This window comes from Microtus oregoni, unplaced genomic scaffold, assembly GCF_018167655.1.
Source record: "Microtus oregoni isolate MIOR12 unplaced genomic scaffold, Mior012 000006F_ref0000085, whole genome shotgun sequence".
NCBI classification, from domain to species: domain Eukaryota; kingdom Metazoa; phylum Chordata; class Mammalia; order Rodentia; family Cricetidae; genus Microtus; species Microtus oregoni.
In genome coordinates, this window is record NW_024543065.1 from 944,666 (window position 1) to 971,472 (window position 26,807).

The 26,807-nt window shown below is 42.2% G+C and overlaps 1 protein-coding gene across 3 annotated transcripts in view; it reads right to left on the reverse strand.

Moving 5' to 3' along the window:
- Positions 1-253: 253 nt before the first annotated feature.
- The window catches only part of Arfgef3 (ARFGEF family member 3), a 156,077-nt gene continuing 129,523 nt past the window's right edge, over positions 254-26,807 (reverse strand). For 2 of the 3 annotated variants that reach the window (XM_041653285.1, XM_041653287.1), the window contains exons 25-34: positions 26,534-26,637; positions 25,838-25,982; positions 24,231-24,359; positions 21,605-21,781; positions 20,085-20,199; positions 18,538-18,640; positions 18,171-18,302; positions 15,186-15,307; positions 9,891-11,109; positions 254-8,263 (exon numbers count right to left, since the gene is read on the reverse strand). In XM_041653285.1, coding sequence (XP_041509219.1) covers positions 8,072-8,263; positions 9,891-11,109; positions 15,186-15,307; positions 18,171-18,302; positions 18,538-18,640; positions 20,085-20,199; positions 21,605-21,781; positions 24,231-24,359; positions 25,838-25,982; positions 26,534-26,637 — 2,438 coding nt within the window. In that variant the 3' untranslated portion in view covers positions 254-8,071. The remainder of the gene's footprint in view (positions 8,264-9,890; positions 11,110-15,185; positions 15,308-18,170; positions 18,303-18,537; positions 18,641-20,084; positions 20,200-21,604; positions 21,782-24,230; positions 24,360-25,837; positions 25,983-26,533; positions 26,638-26,807) is intronic. The other variant, XM_041653286.1, reaches the window with a different exon arrangement.

Sequence of the window (26,807 nt, forward strand, 5' to 3'; positions counted from 1 at the left end):
TGCCTGGGTCAACAGCACACATTCAATCAGGGCTTCACTCAGGCCTTGCTCTGCCCCCTACAGAAACAGTGGTCTATATTTCTACAAATTTCTTTTCTAAGTAGAAGGACTAGGGATTGTAGCCATCTGAGAAGACTGAATGTAAAAGATCCTGTCCCGGAATTATAAAATGCCATAGCTCAGAGTCCTTATAAACACAGGCTATTTATTAAAAAAAAAATCATATCACGTGAAGAAAATTGCTTCCCATATCAGACTTTTGATGCATTTGAATCTTTATTCTACAACACAAGCGACATAAATACAGTATCTTTTAAAATATTTTCTCTTTAGAATTCGCTTTTCACTTCAGATAAAATATACACAAAATACACTTGCAAGCTTGCTTACAGAGACCTGAAAAAAACAGCGAACTAACAGATTATATCAAACGGACAGTTATAGCAACACTTGAAGGAGAGTGGTTTTCAGGACTTTGTAAAGGTAAATGTGGCTAAGTAATAAGTCAAAACAAAAAAAAATGATACTTCCTTGACAAGGCCTTTGGAGTAAACAAAATAATTCAAGGCTCCTGGTGAACTGGCTGCAAGGATGAATTTTCCCTCTTAATAGGTAAAATGGTAAGTCTACTCAATCACTATGGCTATACTTAGCTTCATTTATTCATAATTTTTAATGAAAATAAGCTCATTCTTTGGTATAATACAAAAATGGATAAAAGGAATGCTGCTACCTAGTGGTTGTATCTCACGTGGGGCTAGGAATAGGGGAACTATCTAAAACATAATTTGTTTGTTTATTCCTCTTAGAAAAATCACTGCGGAATAGAAGTCATTTGGCATTTGGTTAGAGGAATAAATATTTGAGTTTTAGCTCTCCATCTTATTCCAACACATACTCACACACAAAATAAAGCAACAACAAAAAAACAAAACAAGAAAGTAACCTTTCCCTCTAGGTACCCTCTCCTACCCTATCAGACCACATGATATTCTAACCACAAGGTCTCACTGGAAGAGAAGCCCAAATACCCAGATCATTCATCTTTGACTAAAAGTAGCTACCTAGCGGGAAACTGATTGTTACCATACTGGACCAGAGGAAAGAGCTGCCCGGGAAATGGTGGCAGAGGGTGAACACAGACCTGAGGTGCTGAGGATAGTCACTGCTAGCTGGTGGTGTCATGGGCTTAAGCCTCCCTAGGTCTAAGAGAAAACCTAGCTTGGCTTTCAGGTTCTCCCTCTTCTGTTTTGGCAACAGTTGATGAAACAGTTTAGAAATAAGTCTTTGTAGAGGCTGAGTTTTAAAATGTAATTGAAATCAGAATTAAAGGAACTAATGTGCATAATTTTAAATTGTTATGGGAAGAAAAGGAAATAATAAAAGAACTCAGTTATGTACAACCACAAAGTCAAAGATGAATTCTTGACACCATTAACATTGTGATGATATGCTTTGACTCATTTTAAATATCTAGAATGATTGCCTTCTATTCAAACAATAGTCTAAATGACATAAATATAAACTTTATTGGGTCAATGAAAATTATATGGAATTAATAGCTTATAAATGGGCAATATTTAGAATACTTAATTACTTTTCTCTTGAATCCTTCTATGCTTCTTTTAAAAATTCATGTTTATTTACTTATTATTTTTGAGATAGAATCTCACTATGTTGTCCAGGCAAGCTTGAGTAGCTGGAATTACATTAATAGATTTTTAATTTACTTGGATGTTTAATTTAATAAAAACACAGATCATCAGTTCTTTCTCTTCCTATTGTATGGTCCTTATGATTTAATCAAAAATGAACTCTAAGGCTAATTAACTGGGCAAGAGAGTTAAAATTTAAACTAAGGGCCCTCAGTATCTGGGTTAACAAAGCACACAGGCTGACTTTCCTCTCTGTCCCATCATGTTGAATAAGAATTAGTTTACCTTGTGCCGATCTCTTTAGAAACACAATATTTACGGAAACATCAAGACCGGCATATCTATTGCTCAAAAGGAACTGTTTCACTTTGAAAATTTCCACCAAGCCATTTCGTAGACTCTTTACAGATAAACATGGAACTAAAATCCTAACCTCCACCACACAGTTAAGGGAAAGACAAGGGTACCACCAGAAGTGTCTTAACGTGTTGAAATGCTGATAAGTTAATGACCCATCCAAGATGTAAAGTAACTGAAAGCAAGCAAACTCCTTAAAAACTAAAACTTCTGTAAGCCAGGAGCCAGGCCATAATGAAGCCATACGTGGAAACATCTCATTAAAATGATATAGGAAGGAATGCAAGTACCACATAAATTTGATTACCTTCAGTACAAGTCAAAGGGTCAACAGGATACAAACAATCATTCATAGAATTAATGTTTCTAAATACAAAGACGGGAAGCTTGGACTTATCTCACTGTTCCGTACAACGCATACATTCATTGTCTTCTAGTGTGTAAGAATCAATTGTTGGTCTAATAAAACTGGGAGCAGGGACTGGAATGTTGTAAGTAATCTAATCCCAACCGGTCAGCCCACGGGTCAGTTCAGTTTAGTGCTCGATAAGGCAGGTGGATCTGAAAGTCAATGATTTCTAGCCTATGGCTCCCAGAGCTGCAGCGTCATCTGGGAGCTTGCTAGAAACGCAGATTGCCAAATGGAGAGAATCGGAAGCAGGACATCTGCGGCTTAACAAACCCGTAGGTGAATTTGCATGCATGTGAAGAGTTTGAGAACCACTGTTCTTCAGGCAAAAGAAACTAGACACCATTGGCTCAGTCACCAGGACAGGAACTCACAGAGGGAAACAGTTCTTAAGGTTGAAGCAACTCGGCTGGATGGGACCTTGACTGTTGGGGTCAGCCAATCCCTTCTCCCTAGAACCTCTCTGCATGGTGATACAATGATTCAGTGAAAGGTTTTGTAAGGTGCTACTGATGTCATAGTGTTTTTTAATTAATAAATGGTATTCTGTTTATACGGAAACTAATCACTGTTCTCAACTTAGTTTCTCCTGAATAACCCTGGGTGTGTATGATTCCCCCCCCTTTTTTTCTGTTTTTCCTAAAGTAATGTGTTTATATTTTGAACATCTAAATGATGTTTCTATTCCAACATGTCAATGAAATTTTTAGGTAACTTTATGTCAATTACAAATACTATAAGATAACCCAGAGCAAGGGGATTTCTTAAAAAACAACCTCTTTCTAGATTCCTCTGCTATGACTTGTGGGGTCATATTTTCCAAGAGAGCATAATTATAAATCAAGCTCTTTACCAGTTTTATAAATCTTTCCCAATATCAAGCTCATATTTTCAGTTAAAAAAAAATGCTCAAAAATGCTTCTTTACTATTCTAAGGCCACGCTAAGTCTTGCTGGGTTCCTGCTCAGTGGTTCCCAAACACGTTTGTGTCCTCAGGTTATTGCAGGACACCAGAGTCTCTGGCTCTTTCCTCACCTATGGAAGTAAGCAGAAATGTTGGGGTGTGGCACATGGTCCCAAAGATGCTGTCCTACCTGGAACTTCAGCCCATCTTGTACAAAATTGTGGTTTCCTCTTCAGCAGATGTGTACAGTTTTAGAGGATTAGTCTGTGTGTCTCCAAGCTTTGATAGTGACCTGTAGGCTGCGCACTGGCCAGAGAAGCTGGCAGAGGGGGCTCCATTGGCTACAGGGCACTTTGTTGATTGAATGATATATAAAAAGGGTTGTGAATTACACATGTCCATGCAGGCTGCCGTGTTTCTTTCATTTACAGTCAGACAGGCATGGCAGTACTGAGCCCACTGCTTCTCACTAACATTACTGAGTCTTTAATGTAACACTCAATGTTTTCTTTAGGGTTAAGGTTTGGATTTTGATATCCTTTATGTTCTCATCATTAAGACATTACTTTTAAGTCTTACTTTTAAAGTCCACATAATACTCCAGATAGAGCTATGAAGCAAATGATTTCATTTTAAGCCTCTGATGAAGGCCTTGCAGTTTTCCTGTTCTCTCATGCTGCGGAGCTTACTCAGTGCTGACCGCTCAGCACGAGAACGTGTGGGCTTTGTGTTCAGGGATACTTCTCTGCAAACACCTTCAACTTTTATTTGTTAACTTGTGTAAATTATGGACCACTCTGGATCTGTGAACTTAACTAGGGAAAGACCCAGTTTTTTTAAAGTGACCCAGTGTGTTACCTCTTTCAACAAAGACCTTCATTCTGTTTAGTTTGGTGGCACTGATAAGAGATCGTTACATTTTTCAGCAACTATTTATGAGTATTTGTCTGCATTTATGTATATGCATACCACGTGTGTGCCTGGTGCCCCCAGCGGCCAGAAGAAGGCATCATATTCCCTGAAACTGGATTTTGAGATAGTTATGAGTCACCACGTGAGGGCTGAGAACCAGACCCGAATCTTTTGCAAGAGCAGCAAGTACTCTTAACCCCTGAGCCATGTTTCCAGTCATAGGTTTCTAATTAAAAAAGGAATTGTTCCTACCTAAGTAGCGCTCTTCTCTATTTGGGGAGATGATGGGTCTGTATTACCTTCCTGTAATTAAGGCTACTGGACAAAGCCGCTCCAATGACTGTGGAATTATTTTTTTTAAACAAGATGCTTGTGTTGATCGTCACACCAGGAAATCTAAGTTAAGAGGACTTTGGAAATTAACATTTGTGGTTTGAGCCAGGGTCTTACACTGTAGCTCTGGCTGTCCTAGAACTCACTCAAGTTGGCCTTAAACTCAGTACAGTTCTCTTGTTCTCTTAGCTTCTCCAGTGCTAGAATTGGAGATGTAAGTCTGGCTTGATTTAAAAATTTCAATCTGAACTGAAATGTCTGTTAGCATCTTCCTGAGTCAAGTGACGGTTAGTGACTAAATTACCTAAAACGGTAAAATTTTGCATTCATGGAGAAAGCTGGGTCTACCATGAAGGGAAGAAGAGAACCGAGTGTGTAAAGAGGCAGCCTAAACATCTTTAAAAGCTGACTGAGAGCTTCGGGAGCTAAGTGAGGCTCTGTGATTAGTTGATGAGCCTTCCGTTATTAAATCTGATACCTTGCTCTAGGCTCTCACGTAGCCCAGGCTGGCTTCAGATTCCCTATGGACCCGAGGATGCCTTTGAATTTCTATCTTACTGCTTCCACCTCCGGAGGGCTGGAATTGTGGGTGTGCCACCATGCCAGGATGACACATGATGCACAGGCACCCTGCCACCTGGTTTATGTGGTTCTGGGTTGCTTGTTTCATGGTGCACAGTTTTCTAAGAAAAGGAGGGGAAGAATGTCTAAGCAATAGAACTTTGACAGTAAATACAAGCAACTAGGAGCAACGTTCTGCTCACCTCAGGACATACAGTGACGATGACTCTTTTAAGCTCAAAAGTCCACCTTGACCTTGATCTTCAGCCTGAGTGACTAAGGAAAAAACACTGGTTCCATCCAGAGACTGAAAGGGTGGAAGAAGAGAGGGGCAAAGACAGAGACTAGACATGGAGAGGGACTTACAGTAGTGAGGGAAGGGGCCGCTGTCCATCCTAATTACCTCTCGCCTGCAGGGCAATGAAACTGAAAAACTACTCATTGATCATGATTTTGCACTGAGTCATATTCCATTTGGAACTGTAAGTAGCTCCCTCTGGCTGGACTCTGAAGACCCAGAGGCCATTTCTGGAGTACAGAGAGCTTTGGAGGTGGTCTAAGAACACGTGGGACTTTGAATGAACTCTCAGAGGATGGTGGGAGGATATGCCAATATTTCCCACATTGCAGGTAAGGACATCTTGGGTATGACATTAGGGCTATCTCAACCTTTTATTTTCAGGCCCTATTCAGGCTGTTAGAGAACATGTCCACAAAAACTAGTCTTGCATGCTTTTGTAACTAGTCTGTGGTAGACCAGAGTCTTACTTCTGGGACATATGTACAAGGAAACTGCCTTTTATACTTCAAGAAAGGTCACATTTTGTGACATGTTGTAATTCTGTAATCTGGTTAACTGAGGTGCTCTTTCTAGTAAAGCGAGGTACTTATAGGCCAAGCAAGAACAGATCCCCCAAAGAATCTACAAAATTAAACAGCTAGAGTATACTGCTTTTGTTGAGAAAGACAAAATGAAGCAAAATCTTTAACTCTTAACTACATTTACAAGGTATATAAAATCTAAAGTTGTAGATAAAATAATTCATTGTTTATTCAAACAAATAAAGAGTTGAGAGATGGGTATACAGCTCAGTGGTGGAGAATATTTGTGTAACTTGCATGGGACCCTGGTTTGATTCCCAGCACTAGAAAAGAGAGAAAGCAAAACATCTCTTCAGGTCAGTTTTTAAACTTGAATTATTACCCAAGTTGAATCATTGTCTCTGAAGGCAGAGATTGTTTTGTGGGACTAGGAAAATGTCCTCTAGATTCTGTGGTCTGTGTGGATGGCATGGAGAATGGGGATTTCTTTTTGACCCCCCAAACAAGCCAGTCCACCTTTCTTTGACCTTGTAGATAGCTATTGAGTTCTCATGGAGGGCAACACGGATGGATATTACTGCTGGATAAAGTTCAAGCCCTGTGAGGTCCTTCAATACCGAAGAGTGAAGTCTCATTTTTAGAGGATGACATATGAATACAGTTTCAGGCACTGGGGAAATGCCACATATGCCTCGGTAACCAATCCTACACCATAGAGTGTGAGTGGGCTTTCCTGAAAAGCTTTATAGTCATTACTATAATGTAAGAAATGTATAAAATATGTGGTAAGGGCTGAGGGGAAGCTCAGTGGTTCCTAAGTATAAGGGATTGAACCTCACTCTTAATTCCTAACCTGCCACAGATATGGTACTATGTTTCAAATAAATTTTCTAATAATACTTAGAAAAAGAAATATTCACTTAAAATATTGGTCTGAATAACATGAGTTAAAAGAGAGTAAATTTGCTAGAGAGAAGTGTTTTATATAGAAAAAAAATAGTTTTCTAAATTCATTGTGTCCCTTCCCGTTCAGTCTAGAGTTTGTGTAACTGACACCATCATCTCCCAACTGTGCTGCAGTGGAAGGTTTACAAAGATCCTGTCACGGTCCCTAGCCCACCCCTTCCAGCTGTATCCCCATCCCACACTTCTTGCCCCTCCCCTGAGAAGTATGCCCACCAGATGGAGGACTCCGAGTTCGTTTCCTCCAAAGGATACTGATATAAAGTGAATTGCATCTTAATAAATCTGAGTGTCATACCTTACAGTCAGATAATTGTGGGGCATAGAAATGTCTGTGCAACAAAAGACTAAGGCACCATTTTTCTTTGTCTGCCTTGGGAGCAGAAGCAAAGACTCATGGGACACAGGGTCGTCAGTATCAAAGTCTCGCGACAGTGCACATCACTGCTGAGCCACAGACTTCAAAATCATGCTAGGAAAGACTTTCCTTCCTTTAGAAACAGAGAAATAAAGGCACAACAGTACCTTACCTGGGGAAGTTATGACTATTAACCTGAAAATCTTAACAACTTAAGAATAATGTTGAAATGGTCCTGAATATATTTTAGAAGTCTTTTTTTTTTTTCTCGATTAGAGCACTGGAAAAAATACACTTTTGCAGTTTTCTTCCCAACTGAATTATAATCATCAGAATGTAAAAATTCTTCTGATTAATTATGTCTCGTGCTAGCTATATGAATATATATATATCAGATTGACTCACCGGCAAATGTTTTCTTAGGACTTACATTGATTTTTGAAAATGATGGATTAAATGGATCAGCCTCGGGCTTCTACAGGAGAGCTCTTAAAAACGACCCATTTGGGTAGACTACAACAAGCAAATGCACTTGGAAATTAAGTTTAGATTTAGAAGTGAATGCAGACTCTCCTGTAACAGTGTGCGAGGCCAGAGATCACCGTGTCCCTTGGATACCACTTTGGCATCCAGACTAGCCCAAGGCTGGCTAATTTTCAGAGAGCTTGGAAAAAGCTTTGTGTTACTAGGTTTCAGAGAACTAGTTTCTCAGAGACCTAGCTTGAATGGGCTGGTGGTAGGGAAAACGCAATCAGCTGGATGGACAGACAGACTCTGACCACAGGGATTTGAGCCCTCTAAACGATGATGTCATAGACGCGGCCCACTCTTCCAAGCCATTCCCTCACAGCCTGCCGAACTCTGATGTCAGTCACATGACAGGTCAGCTGGCTGATACATGGGAACACCGCTGGCTGGAGGGCCGTGAAGGTCTGGTCTGGAAGGATTTGAATCTGATTGAGAACGGTTAGCACCATGTTGGTCCATGCCTATGAGAGAGGATGCAAGAGAGTTACTGGCTGCCTCATGGTTTTGCACAGCGGCGCACTGTTTTTTTTTTTTTTAATTTACTTATTTATTAAGGATTTCTGCCTCCTCCCCGCAACCGCTTCCCATTTCCCTCCCCCTCCCCCGATCAAGTCCCCCTCCCTCATCTGCTCGAAGAGCAATCAGGGTTCCCTGACCTGTGGGAAGCCCAAGGACCGCCCCAAATCAGGAGCAGAAGGAGACAGAGCACAACGGCACACTGTTAAGCTCTGGGAATCTGCACATGGTTTTCTCAGGATTGAGTCCTATATAATAATAATTTAATGTGCCTATAATAAACTGGTTTTCATTTCACATACTGAAGGATGGGAAGAGACTCCTCTGACATGAGGGATGGCTTAGGTTTAGCTTTCACAAACTGTTAAGACTAAAAACGCAGGAGGAAATATCAGCATGGGGTTCAATTAGCTGTCTGCTAAGACCTGGATCACTTGGGATCCTTCTACCTTAATTTAGGAGAGGATTTAAAATCCTTAAAACCCCAACACATTTAAAAACAATTAAGACACAGGATTCACCAAGAAACTTACCAGCAAAAGAATAAACAGCTATCTCATGGTTACTGGATACTTTAAAAACAACATAGCCCAAACCAGGGATGTCCCTCAGCAAAGAGGGCTTGCCCTGCATGCATCGGGCCTTAGGTTCAATCCCTAGTACTGGAGAAACTAGTCTAGCAAACTTAGGCAGACTCGGTCTTATCAAGTTTACTTCTCTGTTGTACATGTTTCAAAGGAGGAGGCATGATTCCTGTAGGGTGTATTTCAAATTATGTACATGCAGAGTTCCTCTGATGCACCTCTAGCAAGACTCTACAGTAAAGGACTTCATCTAGATTCGCCCTAGTTCTTTGTTTCCATATTTTCTTATACTAGATCACTATCAATGAATGCTGTTTCCCCCTCAAACTCCTTTTGACATGCTATATATATGCTCAGGCTGGTTAAAATAATCCATTTTAACACAGCAGCATCCAGTCTGGCTCTTTTCTTTATACACTGTTTCTGAACTACAGAACAGACCCAGAGCCATATTCAAATGACAGGAGAGCTCAATGCCAGCTAAAGCCTATTTGTAAAATCAGCTTTAGCATCTTATTTATACAGGTGGCTTCCTACTTCTAAATTGTGTGTCACAACATAAAAAAAAAATGGTTTTTGAAATGACCTGAGGAGAAAATTTGTTTCTCAGGCAGATGGCACAGCCTAGGTACAGTCATTCTGACTTGGAGGTATGATTTATATCACCTGCTGTGTACCAGATCTCTATCTGTCTAATGTAGCCTGAGCTGCCCACAACACGTAACTCAAATATAGCCAAGAATGACTTTGAACTTATATCTCTGTCTTCACTTCCTCTGTTGGGGGATTGCAGGACTGACCATACCTAGTTCAGGGCGGTGAACGGGAGGTGGAGGGATATAACCCAGGGCTTCCTGCATGCTAGGTAAGCACTCAACCACCTAAACTCCCTCCTTCATTTCCCTTGCTGGTTTCACATCTCTGGGGATGCAGGTTCTGCAAGGGGGACACCTCTGGCATCTGCAGAAAACTGCTAGCTGGACCGCACCTGGATCTGTGCCTCTGCATCTCGCACTGAGACACTCAGGGAGCTCCCGGTGGAGCCCGAGCGGGGTCTCTTCTCCTGCCGCAGCAGCTCTGGGCCTGCGCTGAAGGAATGGCGCATCTGCCCTTGGTCCATGAGATGCTGTGGCCGCTGAAGCAGTGGGGAATCGGGACCCCGGGGCCCCAGGGGCTCGCCCTTCTTATCCACCTTGACTTCCTTGGGGAAGGCAGGCAGGTTGTGCGGCTGCCTCCTCTTCTTGTACTCTGTCATCAGCTTTGAGATGGTCTTGTCAGCAGCCATGGTGCAAATCTTGTTCCCCGCGCTCTCCCACCACTCTTTCTTGCGGCCAGGATCCTTCCTCTCTATCTTGGGGCTGGGGGGTGGTAGCAGCAGCACGTCCCCGCTGCCCACTCTCAGGCTCAGAGGCTCACTTAGGTGTTCTCTGCGATCATCTTCCGAGGGCGTGTTTTTCCCGGAGAAGCCTCCCGTGGACGGTGTGGACGACTCAGACTGGAAGGAGGGGAGGATGAAGAACGGGTCACTCTTGAAGGTGGGTGGCTCCTCCAAGCTGCTCTCCAGGTCCAGATGCATCTGGATGTAGTGGTTACAGAGCTCCATGCACAGCTTGTGCAGCCTCTTGACCAACCACACCCAGTCTGCGTTGCTCACTGGCTGCACACTGAGCGAAGGCAGGCGAGCCCTCCATTGCCTTTTCTCCTTGCCTCGCGGAGGGCTCACCTGTGCGGTCTCCTCAAAGATGTCTTCATCCTCTGACGAGCACTGCTGCGAGGAATCAGAGCTCCTCTCCTCCTCGTCAAAGAGGACCTTCTTCACTTGCTCCGCAGTGATGGTTTCTTGGTTGGTGAGAACGGCACAGACCAGGGCATGAAAGTAAATGTTAAAGCTCATGGCCGACTGTCGGTACAGATTGGCGGCGCCTCCGATGCCTGACACTTTCTTCAGCAGGCACTTCAGGCCGGGGCTTGTGTCAAATTCCCGGGCAGTCCTGTAGGAGTCCAGGAGCAGGTCAAATATCACAGCCAGGTTCTGCATGGAGATGTATCTGAGGAAGCCAGCCAGCTTGGTGTCTGGCACTTGGACCGACGTCTTCTCCTCTCCTGGAGAGGGACCTTTGACAAACTCTTCCAGCAGAACGTCATACAGGTTCTGGAGCAGTACTTGGTGAGAAAGCAAGCTCACCACTATCTCCCTGAAAGATACACTTCAAATGCAAAGACAGGGAATGGTTAGTGGCTTTCTGCCTTCTCCCTTCTTTCACAGCAAGGTAGGCACGACCCACTTCAGAACATGTGACACCCAACTAAGCCCATTGTGTTCCAAAATTATTTTTAATTATGTGTGTGCATGCATGCGGGATATGTGGAGGCCAGAGGACTATTTGTAGGATGCAGTGTCCTCTACTTCCTCCACCATGTGTGTGCAGGGGATCTAGCTTAAGTCATCTTACCCAGTTACAATCACCTTTACTCACTAAGCCATCTTGCCTGCCCTTTAATATCTCTCTTTAAAAGGGGTAAACTTCCCTTTTAATCATAGCTGATAGAATTGCTGGCACTTTTTTAAAATCCAGGAGCTGTTGATGGTAAATTAAGGTACTGAATTATCAAGTCACAGGAAATAAACACAACACCTTCATAAAAAATACATACTATTATAAATCAGGACACCCCTAACCCTTCTAACCTCCTACCCTATTTTCTTACACACATACATATGGAAGTCTTACCGGCTTGTTTTTGCTACCAAGAATTTTCAAGGGTCAAATGCTAATGCTTTAGGCACTGGAAATTTCTATGCTACTGCTATTATGGTGCTACCATTATAAAATTGATGTAGGAGGGTCTGGGTTAATCAAGATGTGAGAGTTAGCCAGTAAGAGGCTAGAGCTAATGGGCCAAGCAGTGTTTAAAAGAATACAGTTTCCATGTAATTATTTCAGGTAAAGCTAGCTGGGCAGTGGGAAGTGGCCCACCACTCTTTCTACATAAAATGAAAAAAATAAATTGATAATGTAGCTCATAAACTTCCACAGCAAGCCTGGGCAAACAGCATCCACTCATGTCAATTCTCTGTCTGCCAGTTTGGCCAGGGGGACCTTGGCAAAAAGCTTGCATGGTCATTTGGTTTCCCTGAGTCAACTTTCCGGTCAGCTCTGTAGACTGAGAGATGAGAGAGCGCTCATCCTCCCTAGACATCACTCAGGGCATCTGGCTGAGCAGTGGGCAGGTAGTGAATGACAGTTCCACACTTCTCTAATCAACAAACAATTCAGATAAGGTAGTTTATATGTAAATGCTCAAATGCTTGGTTTGGCTGCTTTTTGTACCTGGAAAATAATTTCTATTTCAGGCTATCACCACTTTAATTGACCAGTGTGGTTTGTGGTCTCATGTTCCTTCCATTGCTCCTAGAATTTTATGAAAATAGCTTCTATTGTTTTATTGCCTATAGTATCATGCTGCCAACTAATTCCTGTAACTGATACAAGGTCCAGACTTCTTTAAAGACAGGATCTGATGTAGCCCAGGCTGACCTCAAACTTGCTATGTAGATGAGGATGGATGGCCTTAACTTCTGATCTCCTGCTTCCAACTCCTACATGCTGGTACTCTACACAGGAACTACTGAGCCACCCTTAGGACCAGCCACCTTGTTGGTATTTTATTGTTTTAGTCTGCCCCACTATGAAACAGAATTTTAAAATTACTTTTATACTTAACAAAAATGATTGTTTCAGCTAGAAGAACAAAAAAAAATCATCCGTTAATCTAAATACAGGCTTTCATTTCATGTGCTTGTCACTGAGGAAAAACCATGACTCTCATTCAGGATGAAATACACAGTAAGGGGTTGCCACCCTAAATCAGTAACCCTGTCGGACGGCTGAGATGATCTTTGCAGTGTGCACATTGCACACACGTACAACACACTGTATTTTAACTATACAATTCAGCGGTGCTGAGTGCTGTTACTGTGCTGGTATAAACGTCACTGTGTCACTCTAAAACCTTTTCATCATCTCGGGCAGCAACTTCGTACATTAAAGAACTCCCCCTCTCCCTGGCTCCTATGTAGATAGCTTTTTGATTAAAGTCACTCAGTATTAGCAAACCTGAATATCTGTTCCTCTGCAGAAGGTTCTACTTGTCCTTGTTATTAGTAGTCAACTTGATAAAAGTCTAAAATCATCTAATAAAAAAGTTTCTATCTTTTCCAGGTTGGTCTGTGGCTATGTTAGGGGTTGTACTGACTGTCTTAAGTTGTTATGGGAGACTTCAGCTCACTGTGAGCGGCACCATGTCCTAGGCCTGTAGTCTTGGGTAAAAGAAAGTTAAGCATGAGTCTGAGAGAGCCAACAATTTATGGTTGGTGATTCAAGGTCCTGTGCTGACTTCCTTCAGTGATGGACCATGATCTGGAAGTATGAGCCAAAGAAACCCTTTCTCCTTCAAGCTATTTTTGACCAGTGTTTTATGACAGAAACAGGAAGGAAATTAGAACACTACCAATTTGGTCTAAGTCTACAGCTTAAGGACTCGAACTAAGAAGGTAAATCCTTTACAGACCCGCTCAGTTCTCTATCATCTGTACTTTGCAGTACTATCCTAAAAAGAAGGGCAGTATCTTATCTTTTTCATTGTCTTTAACATATAAAGTAGACAGTTATGACCTACTCTTAAAAGCTGATGTTGAGGGAAGCAGGAGCTGGAATTGGGGAAAAGTCCATGGGATACTGTTAAAGTTCTCTTTTTGTGACAGAGTCATGCATATATTTTTCATGTTTCATAATTTGAATACATATATATATATATATATATATATATATCCCATGTATTCTTTTGTATACAACAAATACTAGCTAAAATATTCCATGGGAATTTTACCTAAATGGTTGTAGTATTAAAATGGCTATATTAACAAGCTGTTACTCAAATCACCCAGAGGCTGTGCAGTGGTAACAACTGCCTTTGTTCAAGTTGCTACAGTGAAGTCTCACAGATTGTGCTGTTTTCTAATCAAAGATGTTGATTTTACAGTGTCTGGCAGTTAGAAGTCTGAGAATAGAGTAACAGTATGACTAAACTCTGGTATGAATTTTCTGGTAGCTGTAGCCGGAAACAAGGGAGCATTCCTGTTTCTCTCAAAGGCATTAGTCCCATTCATGAAAGGTTCACACCACATGATTTACCAACTGTAACCTGAGGAGTTAGGATTAAAACCCAAGTTTGGAGGAATGCCAATCCAAGTCCTTTGCACCTACTTGCTCCCCAGAGTGGTGAAGGGCGGAGGTCTCGTGTTCCTCCAGAACTGGGTTTGCTTCTGGCTTTCACACTTGGTGGTTGTATATTTTTGGATATGTAACTTGGCTTTTCTTGTCCTCATGGGTTAAATGGCAAGTGGGATGTTATCTGCTGTACCCTTACCCAATGTTAAACAATTATTGCTATTAATTTCCCAAAGCAAAGCCAGGTAGCTTTGCCTTTGCATCCAACTCCAAGAACAAGGATGTTTCAGGAAAGAAGATAGTATTTAAAATTTCTTCTGGTAAGACATGGAGCTTTTTGCCTCCTGACAGCATAGTTGTATGTATTAGTTATTGAAATGGTCTGAATTACCTGAACTGTGCCAATCTGAAATATGGTAGTTATGTATTTTAAAGTCTTGTTATGATGCCTGGCTAACCTTGAACTCCTTGTCAGAAGCGACTGCCCTGCCTTTTGTTTAAAAATCCAATTAACACTTTAAATAAGATTATTATACATATGATTTTTTGAATTGAGTTGTATCCTATCCAAATGCATATGCCAAACTCCTAATCCCAGTTAGAATAGATCATATTTACAAGAAGGGTCTTTGAGGAGGCAATTAAGTAAAAGTGAAGTCATTTGGGGAGATCTTAGTCTGGTATACACACTCTATGTTAGAGGAAATCTGTACAGAAAAACATAGAGGAATCACCACATGTGGACTCAGAAGACTGCCATCTACAAGCTTAACAAACAAGTCCTGCCCACACCTTGACCTCTGACTTTGAGCCTCCAAAACATACATAGGCGTTGTCAGTCACCGAGCCTGCGGTGGTTCCCTATGGATTAAACAGTATACACTGCATGTGTAAAATGTGGTTAAAAGGCTTGCCATTTTCATGGAAACCTTTGCTAGATGATCCACAATGCTGCTAGTGTTCCTAGCTAGAGCCTGGATTAAGGAGAGGGAGTGGGAAAGAAAGGGTGAGCGTTCTTATATTAAGAGCGTTCTGTGTTTGCAGCGGCTTACCTTTTCTTGGCATGCCCGTTTGGCTTCTCATCAGGAGGCAGTTCAATGATGAGCTGACAGGACTGAGCATGATCGAAGTTGTTTGGAGTCTTTGGTGAGCACTGGGTGTCCAGCATAAACACCTGCAGGAAGAATATATACACAAAGGGATAGTTCAGAAGCCCACAGCTACTAACGCAGCTGACAGCCGGCTAGTGACCCCAGGTAAGTAAGTAGTTTATTCTTTTTTTTTTAAATATTTATTTATTTATTATGTATACAATATTCTGTGTGTATGTCTGAAGGCCAGAAGAGGGCACCGGACCTCATTACAGATGGTTGTGAGCCACCATGTGGTTGCTGGGAATTGAACTCAGGACCTTTGGAAGAGCAGGCAACGCTCTTAACCTCTGAGCCATCTCTCCAGCCCCAAGTAGTTTATTCTTTACCCATGTCTTTACTTATGAAGTGAGATGACAATGGCTTCCACCTGATAGAGCTGATGAAATAAATTGATACATGTATATTACATATGCAGAGCAAATAATAAGCATTGATTACCAACATTAATAATACCATTCTATCACATGTCAGTTCATTACCTCCGGAGTATGACACTAAGCAGTAACAACAAATACAAGGGGATTGGTATTAGTTTGCTTTCTGTTGCTGTGATACACTCCATGACCAAAAGCAACTTGGGGAGGAAGGAGTTAACTTCATCTTACAACTTTCAGGTCATAGTCAGTTCATGAGGGAACTTGGGGCTTGAACTCGAGCAGGAAGGTGGAGGCATGAAGGACTGTTGCTTACTGGCTCTGTTCCATGGCTTACTCGGTCTGCTTTCTTAGACACCCAGGACTGCCAGCCCAAGGGTGGCCCCACATCAGTCATCAATCAGGAAGATGACCCACAGGCTTGGTCAGGCCAGTCTGATGGAGACATGTTTGCAATAGAGGTTTCCTCTTTCCAGATGTCCCTAGCTGCGCCAAGGTGTCAAAAAACTAACCAGGATATAAGCTACCTCTATAAAAGCTCATATATATATATATATATATATATATATATATATATATATGTATATATGCATGTATATATTATACACAACTGAGATATATACATACACTTATATGTATATACACATATGCATGTATATACACATGTATACATGTATATGATGTGTGTACATACAATATGCATGCACACACACATATATATGTCAGTTTTAGAGGGGCTTGTACATGCTAGGCAAGCACTCTGCCACTTTGCTACATCCCTGAAGAAGGACACTTAAAAGAAATCCCACACATCCCTTTATCTCTGGCCTTTATATCCAAGGCAGAAATAAGAAATGAAGACTCAGTCAACCATGGTGACACACACCTTTAATCCCAGCACTCAGGAAACAGAGGCAGGCAGATCTCTGTGAGTTCCAGGCCAGCCAGGGCTATGTCTCAAACAAACAAATGAAGCTAAGACTCTCAGCTCCTTTCTGGACCACTTTCCTACTAGGACTCCTGGTGTGGCTTGCACAGAGGTGGCTGAAAATTCCCAACATCTACCAGACCACTGCTCCAAGGGCTCATTTCTTTGGACTTAAAGACCTTTAGTGTCTCTCTCTCTCTCTCTCTCTCTCTTGGGGGGGAGGTTTCGAGACAGGGTTTCTCTGTGGCTTTGAAACCTGTCCTGGAACTAGCTCTGTAGACCAGGCTGGTCTCGAACTCACAGAGATCCGCCTGCCTCTGCCTCCCAAGTGCTGGGATTAAAGGTGTGCACCACCATCGTCCAGCTAGTAGACTCTCTTTTTAAAGGAAACCTCTTATTTCCCATAACTAGCTATTTTTAACTGTAAATATAGAAGGAAGGTTTGGGACTGAAGGGGAGAAACACGAAGTGGTGAAACACTTCCTTGTTCTTCTCCATTAATTCTGATTTCAGGAGAGGCTTCTCTATTGATGGTCCATCTGTTGCCGAGTTTGAAATAGGATCACCAAGCTGGCTTGTAACTTATCCTACAGCCCAAGCTAGTCTGAATTCAGGGTCCTTCTGCCTTCCAAATGCTGGAATTATAGACATTTGCCCCCTTGCCTAGCTGTCATTTTTATAGTCTACTGCATGCTTGCACACAGCTGAAAATCCCACATTGTAAACATGTGAAAAACAACCAAGTGTGACAGGTTTCTGTTTAGAGAAGCCATCCCTGAGGAGGGCCACCTTGAGCTTTGCTCTAAGCCCAACTTATTGCTGCAGCTGGCCACAGTTGCCGTGCTGTTGAAGGAGCTCTTGGTTGCAGCCTTATTTTTCCTCTGTCCCTTCTCCTGCAGACACAACATGGATGCTTCCTAGGGACCTGCCTCTTTCTTCAGAATGGTCATGTCCCAGGACATTAGGAATGTGCTCAGCAGGCGAGGTGACAAGCTGAATATGGAAGGCTCTTCCTTTCTTGTCTCTTTTGCCAAGCACTGCTAGGCAAAGTCCTTCAGAAGAAACCTGGTTGGGAAACTTGTCAAAAGATTCCCTGGATCTAGCATTAAAAGTGCTTGTGAGCCATCTGACGTGGGGGCTAAGAACCAAACCCGGTGTATATGAAGATGGTTTTAATGGTTGGCTATATTCAATTCAAATGTGCTAAGTCGCTTAAAATATTAAGGACTGTATTCTGTATGGGTGATGAGAGTGTAATGCCTGAACAATCTTTAGTCACCCATATTCAGCAGCATTAGTATTTAGAAAACCCTTCTAAGTAGTCTAAGCAAGGTGTAGTTGAAGTCCAGGCTGTAGGATGGGCTCTGATCTAAGTTCGAAAGAATACAACCTTCAAGGGTTGGTGTAGGGAGAATGAGCTAAAGCCGTTCTGGTGGGAAAATGGTACTGATGGGCTTAGAGCCTTAATGTGTATGTCTCTGAGGGAGTGAGAGGTGCCTGGTGATACAAGACATTCAGGATGGCTCTGAGCATGCAACTCAAGCTTCTGAAGTCCCAAGAACCACACCGTCCATCTCTTACCTGCTGGGCCATGGCCCGGATGCGCCAGTACTCTGCCTCAGCACTTGGGGAGGAGGATGGCGCTGCTACCCGCACCTGGCAGCCTTCCCCACTGAAGCCCTCTGTGCCACTGTGGAAGCAACCTAGCAGGTCCTAGGGAGGAACAGCAAGCATTCATAGGGTTTGACTGTGCTCAGAGTGCCAGGTCCAGTCTCGAATCTGATACTGATAAAAAAAACCAAAAGAACCAACCCAGTGTTTTTTGTTTTTCCCTCATAGTCTGCTACTATGCAACTGTATGAGGAGGCAGACAGAGCTCAGGTGCCCAGTTTGTCTAAGCGTCAGGGGGCTAGGAAAGAGGAAAACATCGCCTCCCTCCTCGTCTTACCTTCACTGGCTTGAGAGTGGCAGAGAAGGCATCCTGCAGGGCGCAGCACGCAAGTCGCCACATTTCCTCAGTGAACACAGGACCCGCGGTCACGAGGACGTACCTGCCAAAAGGCGTATCCCGTGTCCACAAATTCTGCGCCCTCAAGGTTGAGTGGAACACAGGCTTATCCTGTTCTTGTTCTGCAAGACTTCCTGTCTCCTCACTCCTGCCTTCCACCCCTCTGGTCGTGCACTGCCAAGATACTAATATCTAAACCATTTTAGTTTAGACACATCAATGGATTTCCATTGCAAACAGCCCCACATTTAACCTTGGGCTTATATGTAGGGCTGTGTGCCCTTCATTTATTTTCCCATCCTGGCCCTGTTTGTAATCACTCCTCTACAAACCCTAACCACATAAAATAAGACCCAAACTCTTACTATCTCCTTGCACCTGTCGTCTTGTTCTCCCAACTGGAATAATCACCCAGTGAAGACTTACAATTGTGGTCTCAATGAGATGTTCTCAGAAAGTCTCTGGTTTTGAATACAGAATCCCCAGTGAGTGGCTGTTTGGGAAGGCTTAAGATGTGTGGCCTTGTTTAAGGTTTCCCAAGCCTTTTACCATCTCCAGTGTAGGGTACTCTCTGCTTACAGTCTGAGATATGAGCTCTCAGCTACTCTCCTGACACACCCTTGCTCCATTATCATGGACGTGAAGCCTTTGAAACTGTAAGCCCAATTAATCCCTCTCTTCTGTAAATTGCCTTTGTCATAGTGTGTTTTCATTGTAACAATAGAAAAATAATGAAGACGATCACTATGAGTAATAAGCAAGCGTCACCATTATTACCATTCTGAACCCTGCTCTCTTGTTCTTTCTGAGTATTTTTCATTACCTCCTCTGTGGAGGTCAATGTTATCAGTTTTCAGTGACCCTCTCTCTGGTGGTTTTTATTATTTTTCTTTGAGAACGTGCCTTGCTGTGTAGCCTAAGGTGGTTTTGAACTCAAACCTTCTTTTCTCTACCTACTGGGTGCTAGGATTACAAGTGTGTTTGTGTCTAGAGGCTATGCCATCACTCTCAGTATCTACACTAAAGAGATAGAAGGGCCTAGGTATCTAGTAATGTTCTCACAAGAGAATTTTATGTTCTCATTGTATATAGGATCAGTATTCTGCATCCCAAAATGGGGCTTGTTAGGAGCAGGAGTGGGGCATGAGAACAAGATCCTAAAACCTTAGAGAACCCCCCCACAGGGGTTCATAGGACCCAGGAACAGATTGAGGCAAACTCCCTGGTGGTTAGGAGCTGGTAGTGGACCCTAATTCTCAGGTTCCACTCACCATGCTCCACCATCACTTCCGAAGAAAACCTTCCTCTTTTGTCTCCAAGGAAACCACCCATCACTTTCTCTATCTCTACTTTGTCTACCCCCATCTACACAAAGTACTTATAGACTAAATATCAAAAAGGACTATTCGTTATAAATTATTTATAAAAAAGTGATTTGCTACGATAAAGCTAATGCCTTTGGGGAAGCCAAGAGACTCTATTCTCACCTAATGCAGGAACAGCCAACTCTGGAGATAGTTTCGGTGGGCTTGGCCACACATGCCACCAGCAGCTCAAAGAGATCCTTCAGCATGGTGTTGATCATGCTCTCATATCTGATGTCTACAGGAAGGAGTAAAAAGGTTCTTAGGACTCTGGTGTAAAGAGAGAGATCGTGACGGCCATCTCTGGCCGAAGAAGAAAGGCTAAGATATAAAAAGAGAACAAGAATGGCATACCCTCTTCCTAAAACAAACAAAAAACAGCAAAGCAATGTTTATTTTTGGAATCCTCTTCCCCAGGTTTGATATGTTTATAGATATAGCAAGATGAAATGTGGTTCACTTTTTTTTTTTTTTTTTGGTTTTTTGAGACAGGGTTTCTCTGTGGTTTTTGAAGCCTGTCCTGGAACTAGCTTTTGTAGACCAGGTTGTCTTCGAACTCACAGAGATCCGCCTGCCTCTGCCCCCCGAGTGCTGGGATTAAAGGCGTGCACCACTACCACCTGGCTGTAGTTCACTTTTTTGTGTATTGTTTAAAGTTCAGCATATTATTAAGCTATTCAAACAAGACAGAATATAATACATGGCCTGAAAATGAGTTGCTGGAAAAAACTGATTCCCAAAAGGAAAATCTGAACATGCTTTCCTTGGTGCTGGAAACAGAACTAATGTGTAAGTGCTCCTGGAGAACAAAGCAATCTCATTTCAGTTTAGTGACTTCTGAACCTTGTCCATCTGGCTTCCATCTGCACATCATTTGCAGACTGAAGGAGGGAGGGATCCCCACACCAGTCTGTTTGCCAACCCCAGAAATGCATCTGCATGTTCTTCCTAGGACCCTTGTGATGCCACAGAAACAATTTAGTGGTATTGCCCACACCCACCCTGTGTAAGCAAAGCAGCAGTCTGCTCAACAATATCAACCCCTTTAGACACATGTCTAATCTGCATGCTGAAGTCTGTCCCTCCTTTTTCAGCTCTAGACACCCCCCCCCAAAAAAAACTGGTAAATCCCTCCTAGTCCATCAGCTGTGGGGAACCCTCCCTCCTCCATCAGCTGTGGGGAACCGTCAGTGCCACAGGCATTAAGATACTTCCCATAATCCCTGCCCTGATAATGAACTTGCTGGTAACTGGAGCCTTTCCTAAATTCTATTTCTTTAATTTGCCCTCTTTAGATGTAGAAGCACAAGAAACCCCACTTCTGTATACTTTGGCTACGGGGATTTTAAAGATTATGTATTTGAATATGCCTTCCCCTCCTATGCATTGCTATGCTAGACCTGCTACTAGGCATTATATCTTCAACAACAAGCACAGAGCATTCCATTTGATAATTTTATACAGGCTGCATGCATATCAATTTTCCCTCCAATGATATGCTATTAGATTACTGGTTCTAACCACATGGTTATATTTCATTTGTTCCCCAGACAGAGGCGTTTACATTAGTCATTCACTAAGCACTTTGAGATAACGATGCTACATGCAGAAGCAATGACCACAAGGGCTGGCACTGTAGCTACCTGAGTGTAGAAAGCTTTGGATGTGCTCCACCACCAGCTCGCAGGACAGACCAATGGCATGCTTGAAGTTAGCAGATGCCACATCCCAGTAGGAATGGTCCTTGTGGCTCCGCCGTAGCCACAGAGCCATCACAGGAAGGAGAAGGTGAACGACTGCATAGATTCCAAACCCTGGGCCTGAAAAAGGAAGGGAAGGGTCAGAACCATGGCTGCAGGAGGAGTAGGGGTTTCTTGTTATGGCTGGTATCAAAGATCTCTTTCCAAAGAGCTCCCCGATATCTGAGAAAATATGGAAGAACTGACAACTCACTGGGGGTAATAACAGGAACATTTTTTCTTTGTATGATTTTAGCTCTGTAGGTATTGAATATACATACAAATTCAAATATCACAAGGCTAAAATGTCACTTAATCTCTTAGTCCTCAGAATCAGATGCATAAGTACATAGATGCATAAAGAAAGAGTGCCAAAATATATTACATATTTATTTCTATAGGACATAGGTTTGTTTATTAACAGTCTGGGTCTCACTATGTTACCCAGACAGACCTTGAACTCCTGGACATATGTGTTTTCCTGCGTGAGCCTCCTGAATAGCTCTGTGGCTACAGGCAATTTCCCACCATACTGGCTAAGCTTTAAAAACTACTTTTTGATAAATATGAAGAACAAAGTTTATATTATAAACAATCCTTATTTTCACTGACATATACTATTTCCATTATACATAGATGTAATTTATTATCAATTTCAGTACTGACAGACATTTAAGATGTGGAATTTTTTTATTCTGTAGAAATGCTATAAAGAAAATATTTGTGCTTCCTTAAAAACATTAGTAGATTTAAAAAATTTTTATTTTAAAAACAAGATAAAAATAGAGTAGGCTTGGTTCATGCTTCTATTTCTTGGGTGTTTACAACCAGTTTCAGGCCAATGTGGGCTAAACGGTAAGACCCAGCAAGAAAAAAAAAAAACAAAAACAAAAGATACAAAAGATAACGAACATGAAAATTACATAGTCTATAGAGAGTGGAGCAAAAATGTGCCTGCAGATATAATTCTATTTTAACATATTTCCTTTAAGTAGTTTTTGAATGTACATGTATGTATGCGTATTTAGAAAGACTGTAAATAGTTGATTCCACATTTAAAATAATGCTTTATAAATGTCATTCACTCTTATTAACTGCTTCTCACTTAGTGTTCACAATTTTTATTTTAGCATTTAAGAGAGCTCAACAAATAGATATTTTTGGCAGTAAACACCATTCATATGTATCATGTGTTAATTAATACGAGAACTGAAAATGGCACTTACTAATGAGATGTACTGAGGAGCTGTGGCGCATAACTCTTCAATGGGACGCTTTTAGCTTTTAAACATGAGACTAGCTGCAAACTTTGCAATGGGTTTTGAGAAGGTGTTAATAATCAAAAATCTTCATAACAATGGAGAGACATCTTCTCACTGTGAGATTAACTAGTAGTTTCATTAAGGTTCTAATTCTATTAGTAAAAACTGAAATTTCAGAGTTGGGGAGATGTCCTCAGCTATTAACAGCTGAACTCTGGTCCTTTGGATTCCCAGAATCCACAACTGTTCATAACGTCAGTTCCAGGAGATCTGATGCCCTCTTCTGGCCTTTCCAGGCACTGTATGCACATGGTGCACAGACATTTATGCAGGCAAAGCACCCATAAAATAGTAAATAAAAACACCTTACATTTCTATAAAAATTTCTTTGACTGAGGAAACTTTGGAATGAAGAATATGTATGCTAAGTTTTTAAAACTCATATCAAAAGATGCATTTCTAAGGTGGCTTCTTTTCTACACACAGGGGACTATTTCTAGTATTCAGGCATATGTGCTGGCCTGACCTTGGGGTTAAGAGGACCTGCTGTGCATGTTCACTATGCTCCTTTTTAAAAGGGCCCTGCCCACCTCCCATCTCTCTCTTTTTCTGTTTGTTCCTTTCTGCTTCTCTGCCTGTCTCTGTTTATCCCCCTCCTCTCTCTCTCTCTCTCTCTCTCTCTCTCTCTCTTTCTCTTCTGCTGCTCCTGTCCCCAGAGGCCGGTTTCCTCCCTCCCCTTCTTTTTATATTCGTTTATTTAACAAAAACCCCTCCGCATGAACTCTGTTGCACGGTGTCTTTCTGTCTCGTGCCACTTCTAAAATTACAACAACACAGTCCTAGGCACTGTGTGTTATCTCCAACTCTAATCACGTGACAAGAGGCTGATTAGTACAGCGTGTGCTCATGAGTGACAGATCTATTGAGCTCTCCTGTCAGTCCTGGGGCTGCACAGGCTGTAAGATCTAGCCAAGAAAGAAGGCTGAAATCATGGCAAAGCCAGCTGGCTTATGGAGACACTGATGGATGGATGTGGGAGTTCAACAGCATCAAACCACACATCTTTTGTAGAAATTTCCAGGACATACCTGACCCATCACTTCACTGTGGCCATTCAACACATGATTACTGAACACCTACTGTATGTGAAACTTTGTATTAAATATAAGAAACAGTGACAACAGAGGAACATCCAAAGAGATACCCTCTTGGAAATAGTTACATGCACAACAACCCCTCCGCCAGTAGAAACAGATGGAGACACTTACCAGGTGTTTTGGTAACATCTCTCAACAGCTCAAAGAGTAAATCTAAGGTTGGTGGTTGGTGTTGCCGAGGACAGTTGGACACAGCTGCTGTTAGTTGCTCCAACAGGATGATCCAAACTTCTATCAGACCTGGAAAACAAAAAGCGGACCCCTCTGAAACCCAGATATCCATCAGGAAGAATCCTCTCAAGATCTCAGTGAGCACTGTGTATGAATGACAAGTGGCACTGGGGTGACAGTCATCGCTTGGAGTGTTAGCCCTCAGTGCCTATGAGAGGCAGAGATTGGTTAATATGATCTGACAAAGGGAAACACAAGACTCAAAATTCTTCCCTAACTCCCCACTTTAAAAATGGCAACATTATATGTAAATTCGATACTGAAATGACTGTCGGGCTTCTTGACATTCTAACCAAATGATAATAAAAACATAAAATTGTCCATTTAGTTTTATATTTACTGTTTTCTTATTTTTGTTGTGAGATGGGGTCTCTTAGAGCTCAGGCTTGCCTCAAACTTGCTAGTTAGCCAAGGAACCTTGAACTTCTGATTGACATTTCCCACCTCACATATATGCAACATACAAAACATCTAAACAGTTCTGAGAACTGACATATTCTCAGATATTATCATGGATTCCAGTATACATAATTATCCTGACCAGTGAAAAGTACAAGCATTTACAAAAATATCATAAGTATACATAGATTATACAAAGCTAGGCATAATAGTTGATATATCAAAATTTATAGTCAGTCACCTCCCAAGTGCTGGGATTTCAGGCACTTATTTTATATCATATTCATGTGGAGATGGAGACCAAACTCAGGGCATCATGTGTGTGAGGTAACCATGACTGAATAAGCTATATCCTTAGCCTTACTGTCTATTCTTTTAAAAGAACAAAATTAGCCACTTCCATTATTTTTATAACTTTATATAATTTTATAACTTTTTTATAATTTTAGTTTGTGTAATCATTAATACTGTTTCTCAAATTGAAGAGTGTCATTTGCATTCCCAGGTGTGGGCCGGATGAGGTCTTCTGAGCGCACAGGCAGCAGGTGCAGGCAGGCGTGCACACACTGGAAGATCACTTGGAGTTACTAGCTAGGAGGTGGGTTTGTAGGAGATTGCATGCCATCTAATTTGAAACAAAGTCTTTAAAAGCATTCCTTTCCTCAGCCCACAGGCTTCACCGCTCACAGAGTCTCCCTTCCGTAATGGCTTAATTTCCCCTATCTCTAACCAAGTAGTCTTAGGGGGGAAGTAACTGCGTTTCCTTGAAGCTAGTGAAGGCAATTGCTAGCCTATATGAGCATCAGTGCAATTTTGTCCTAATTTGCTAAATTCAAGAAAAAATCAGGGTTTGAATGGGGTCCGCATAACTGCGATGGTTTTACACCGAGGCAGCCATGCCAAAGAAATGGCTTAATGTTGACTTTAGGGAGTCCCTGGATTCTCTGGTTAAACTTATCCTGATAACAATTATATAAAAACATGGAAATGGATGACCACTCTTATGATCTGTAAACTAACTTACTTATTCCCTAAGATTCTGGGATTAAGAACACAACGAACCATCCTAGTCAAGTCAACAAGCTTACCAGTGTCGTCATCAAAATCTGACAGGACCGATTCGATTCCATCTTCGCTGCTGGCCGACTGCTCCTGAAGCCTTCGCGGCAAGCTGGCAAGTCGCCCACTAAGGAATATTGGCTTTAAGGGCATTTTGTAGATCTTGGCCAATAACTAGATAAGAAGACCACACCAAATAGTGCACTTATATATTGGAAATTTCTCGGTGTTAGAGAACAGTAGGATTATAATTCACTATTAAAGGGGACCCAGAACTATAAGGGCCCCTGAAGAATAAACGTTCTTATGATCTGCATTTAAAAGGCAACAAAAACATTTCTGTCAAGAAGCTGATGCAATAATGCTTACTGGCAACAGAACGGTGGCTAATTTTCCAACATCTGAGTTTTTATATTTTTTAAAAACTCTCTCAGGTTGCTGCGAACATGTAAATTGTTTTGTCTGTGGAGGACCCCAGAGAAGAGTCCATAGGAAAATGGGCACCAGATTCTAGCTTCCCCTTCCCATGACCCCACCTCTAAGGAAGCAGAAGAACAAGAGAAACCCGGGAGATGGAGCGGTCTGAGGTCAAGGTGGAAGAGATGAAAGTGTCTCTTGGGTCTCAGCTAAAGACTTTTGCTGATGTCTTATGAACACGCTCTGAGGTAGCTGTGGGGTGTGGAGCTGTGTTCCCCCCCCCCGCCCCTCCCCCCCCCCCCCAGTACCTGAGAACAACGTCTGAGGTAATCCAGAGCCGGCAGGCACAGGTCTGTGGAAGTGGCTCCCACTCCGGGGACACAGTCCCCAATCTCTTTACAGTCCACCTCTCCTAGGGCAGAGTGGGGACAGAGACAAAATTACCCGTGTTCTCCAGTCACGACAGAAGACCCGCTCACTCACATGTGACCCCAATAAATACACATGGAAGGGGTGGGGAGGAAAAACTACAGCAGCTCGTATAATCCCAACATGATTCTGCTCCATGAATGTTCTCCCTAG